Raw genomic sequence first — 4294 nt, 5'->3', positions numbered from 1 at the left:
TTCTGAGGGTGGTGGTGAAAATTTTTGATAACGCATTCTGCTGGTGATTTTTTTTCTCCGCTTAAAAGTTTTTTTCCACCGCATTCATCGCATTGAGTGCAAATCTTAAACTTTTAACTCAAATTCACCGCAATTCTTACATCTTTTAGCGATTTTTAGCGCTGACACCTCAACACGGGAAAACCTGCTCAAACATTTTTCCATAGCGCACACAAGGGGATCTTTGTGAAACAAAACATAAACGAAACAGTGATCTGTGGAAGTTTTTGACATATAAGGTCTGAAGTTACACGATATTTTTGAAGACTGGCAAAATGCTGAAGAATAAACAGTTCATTTGTTTAAACCCAACTATTATTACGATTGCAGATGCAATTAAAACGAAATGTTAAACATTTCCAATATAAGAAAAAATATGAAATGACGAGGTTATAATTGACCTTTTGTCACATTTGCACGCTTAGGAATTTTCAAAGGTAAAGTTTTTTGCTCTCAAATTTGACCGGGCAGACTGACATTTAACTTGGATGTTTACTCTGGGCATACTGTTTTAAGATATACTTGAAATAGATTTTATTTTAAGTCTGGAATTGTAGTTCACGGAGAACAGTTTGCCTATGCTGTGCATAGTTAAACTCAGGTGTTATTTTCAGGCAAAATTACTGGCATTTTCGGAGACTAATTTTCTGCGGGAAAAATGTCGACTTTAATTGTTTACGTAATATTGTCGGGAGTCTCTATCCTAGTACTGACAACCTCAGCTGTTATCAAGAGAAACAATCTTGCGCAACTGATTCATAAAGAACGAGTCTCAGGAGGATCGAGCATTTATGATGAAACCAGTAATTTTATGGCTTATATCAAAATTTTTGACTCTCCGGAGAAACCTGGTCATCACTACATCTGTTATGGTGCTCTGTACAAATCTGCTTTTGTTCTAACAGTTCGAAGTTTGGTTGAAAATGTGGAAGCCAAGGACATCAAAGTCTCCATCGGAAGCACACTTGACGAAACTCGTAAACATGGTGTATCACAAGACCTAGATGTGATCCATAAACATATATATAATCCAAACTCATCAATTTACGATTACGATTTTGCTATTCTGGTTTTAGACTGTGATCAGATTTCAAGGGAAGAAAACTTCGAAAGTGTTCATCTTCCCGATCACAACTTTATAACACCGGGAACCCTTGCCCAAGTATTTGGGTGGGGGCGACTTGATTATGACTCTTACAAGGTCGCCAGTTTCCTCCAATCAGCACAAGTGGAAATCGTTGCCAACGAGGAATGTCTTAATGTAATCAAAGATAATAAATACAATGCTGGGTTTCTGTGTACTACGGGTGACAACGGAGTTGGATCATGCCTCGGTGACTTTGGCGTTCCCCTAATTCTTTCCAAGTCGCTCAGTTCCCAGAGTAATCATCCTGTGCTCATCGGATTGTTCTCCCATTCTCCTGCTTGCAAGAGAAGTAGTTACCTCGAGAGGTATTCAAACATAACGTATTACAAAACGTGGATTGAACAAACAGTTCTTAAATATCCAAACATATGCCCTGATCCTTCAAATATGCGAAAAAAATTGTAAATAAAAAAATTAACGGGATCGCCAGGCTAGCAAATCTGTGAACTCACTAATTTATGAGGAGTAAACATTCAAACTCAGTTGTATTGACTGAATTGATTAAACATATGCTCAAATAAATAGAATCTAACATTAACTAATTCATGTTTACGCAATTATGTCGATGCTTATCAAGCGGTTGTGTTCTGTAACATAAAAGGACATCTGCGTATGGCCTCAAGGAATTATCGACCCAAATGAAACCAATTTCAAAGTATAATCTGAATCTTAGGCAGTGATTTAGAACAAAATCATATAATGCTTATTCTTATATCTTTTTCTGCAAGTCAAAGGAATATTTACCAAGGTTGAGGTGCCAGACCGAAAGTCGATATGTCCAGACCCTCCCAGACGGAAAGTGTCTATGTTCAGACCCTCCCAGACGGAAAGTGCCTATGTCCGGACTTTTTGTGTGTTCCAAAGGAAAATTCGTGCGCTCCAAAATTGATAATTTGTGCAATCATGTCCAGACTATTGTGCGTTCAAAGGGCCTTATGTCCAGACTATCGTGCGTTCAAAATTGCATATGTCCAGACTGTCGTGCGTTCAAAATTGCAGGTGTCCAGACTATCGTGCGTTCAAAATTGCATATGTCCAGACTATCGTGCGTTCAAAATTGCAAATGTCCAGACTATCGTGCGTTCATTTTTTTTCCCAGACCGTGTAATTTTGAACGCACGACGCCACCTTGTGCGTTCATTTCGGTCTGGACATATCGACTTTCGGTCTGGGACCTCAACCTGGGTTAGAATTGAGGTTCTCCTTTTTACAAATCGAGCCGGCTTAAACTTCAAAAATGAGTAATAATACTAATCAATCATTATGGATAAAAGTTATGATCAAAAGATTGAAAAAAATGTTGTCAGAAAACAAGTGTTTGAACCTACTCCGTTTAGAAATTGGTATTTTTCCGTTATTATAATTGTATACATCAATAAATATATATGATATTTAACTATATTGCATCTAAATTTGAATTTCAACAAGGAGACTGTGCGTACCATAAATTGTTTCAAAATACTTGTTTTTGTATTGAGACGAAAAACTGTTTAGAGAACTCAAATTAATATTTTCAAGCCCTAGTCAAAGTCCAGTTTGGGTTGCCCCTTAGGGTTATAATGTGATCCAAATTAATGGTCTTGCAAATGTTACAATCGCACGAAAATCAGGACAACGGCTGCACGAAAACCGGATCAGAGATCCAATTCTGGACATTGGTTGCAAAAAATCTGATCCAAGACCACTGCCAGATAAAAATTTAAAAAAAAACATTTGCAATATTGAAGGTCTGAGCAAGGCTCGCACAAAAGTTTCATACCAGACCGAAGTATGTGCATAGTTTAAACAAAAGGCCCACGAAAGTCTGGCCAGATATCAAAGTCTAGACATAATTTGCCCCCAAAAACTATACACAGAGCGTTAACTGACCCATTGTATTTGATTTTAGAATCATAATTTGAGTCAAAAGCAGAAAAAATCAGTTTGAAAGAACTTTTTGTTTATAATTTTATCAATTGATTCTGTTCAATGGTTAAAAAGAGGATATGCTTTTCTTCAAATTTGAATTGAGTACTATATGTTGGAAATGCATATTTTATACATATTTCAAGTAATTTCAACATTTATTGAGGAATGATCTGATCAGATAGCAAAGTCTAGAGGGATTGTTTGATCAGAGGGAATATTTGTCGAACTAATGTTGCACAAACAGTTTTGGTTGCACCAAAAAATTGATGAGAGGTCACATCGGTCTGGCACGGTATCATCAGAGATAAAAGACTGAACATAGTCTGATCAACGGGCTTGGGTTTGGGACCTTAACCTGCTTATTCATCATTGCCTTTCTTCGACTCATAAAAAAAGGTTTGAAGCTTGCTGTAGAACACAGTACCTGTTACACAATTGATCTTGATTCGAAGTCTGCATGATGCTTGTGCCCTACGATTAATACAAAAAATAGAGTTTAGTACTTGTTAACTTAAACCTAGATTCGCATCATTATCCAGGTCGAGGTGTGCGCTCGAAATCGCAGTGGTCCATAACAGTTTGGGCGCACGCTTGTTTATTGTGCGCTCAAAAATTCATGGCAATTTCGAGCGCAAGAGCGCGATTGAGTCTGATCAGAGGCGGATATTCGAGCGCACTTGAGTCTGATTAGAGCCAATTTTGAACGCACTTCGAGCGCACAGAAACTGTCGCGCGCGCTTGAGTCTGATCAGGGGCACTTTCGGTCTGGAACGATTTTGACCTGGACAATTTGAGCACTCACCTCTACCTGGGTAAACCACACTACCTGAGAAAAAAAGCAGCTCCAGATACCTCTTTGCTGAAAAAAATCTATATTTGGCGGAAAAGTATAGAACACAATGTGGTTAATCTATAAACCATAACTGGTTAATCATCAGTATCTTCTTTCAACTCATAAAAAACGTTTGTAGCTTGCTGTAGAATTCAGTACCCGTTACAGAATTGATTTTTATTCGAATAAAGCATGATGCTTCTCTACACTACAATTAATTAAAAAATGAGTTGAGTACTCGTGCTGAAATCTTAAAACTGGATTCGCACACTCAAACTACACTACTTGGGAAAAAAGCAGCTCCAAATACCATATTAGCAAAAATTCTATATTAAATTTGCGTTATATAATATTGTAAATTTGTTATA

At 37.4% G+C, this 4294-nt stretch overlaps 1 protein-coding gene across 1 annotated transcript; it reads left to right on the top strand.

Moving 5' to 3' along the window:
• Positions 1–697: 697 nt before the first annotated feature.
• On the top strand, positions 698–1591 carry LOC142358275 (trypsin epsilon-like). The gene has a single exon (XM_075409709.1). It carries the CDS (start codon positions 698–700, stop codon positions 1589–1591), a length of 894 nt encoding a protein of 297 aa, XP_075265824.1.
• Positions 1592–4294: the final 2703 nt, after the last annotated feature.

Source organism: Convolutriloba macropyga, unplaced genomic scaffold (assembly GCF_964194025.1).
Source record: "Convolutriloba macropyga unplaced genomic scaffold, txConMacr16.3 SCAFFOLD_4408, whole genome shotgun sequence".
Taxonomy (NCBI): Eukaryota; Metazoa; Xenacoelomorpha; order Acoela; family Convolutidae; genus Convolutriloba; species Convolutriloba macropyga.
The sequence above is the reverse complement of the archived record's forward strand: the minus strand, read 5'-3'. Positions and strand labels throughout refer to the sequence as shown.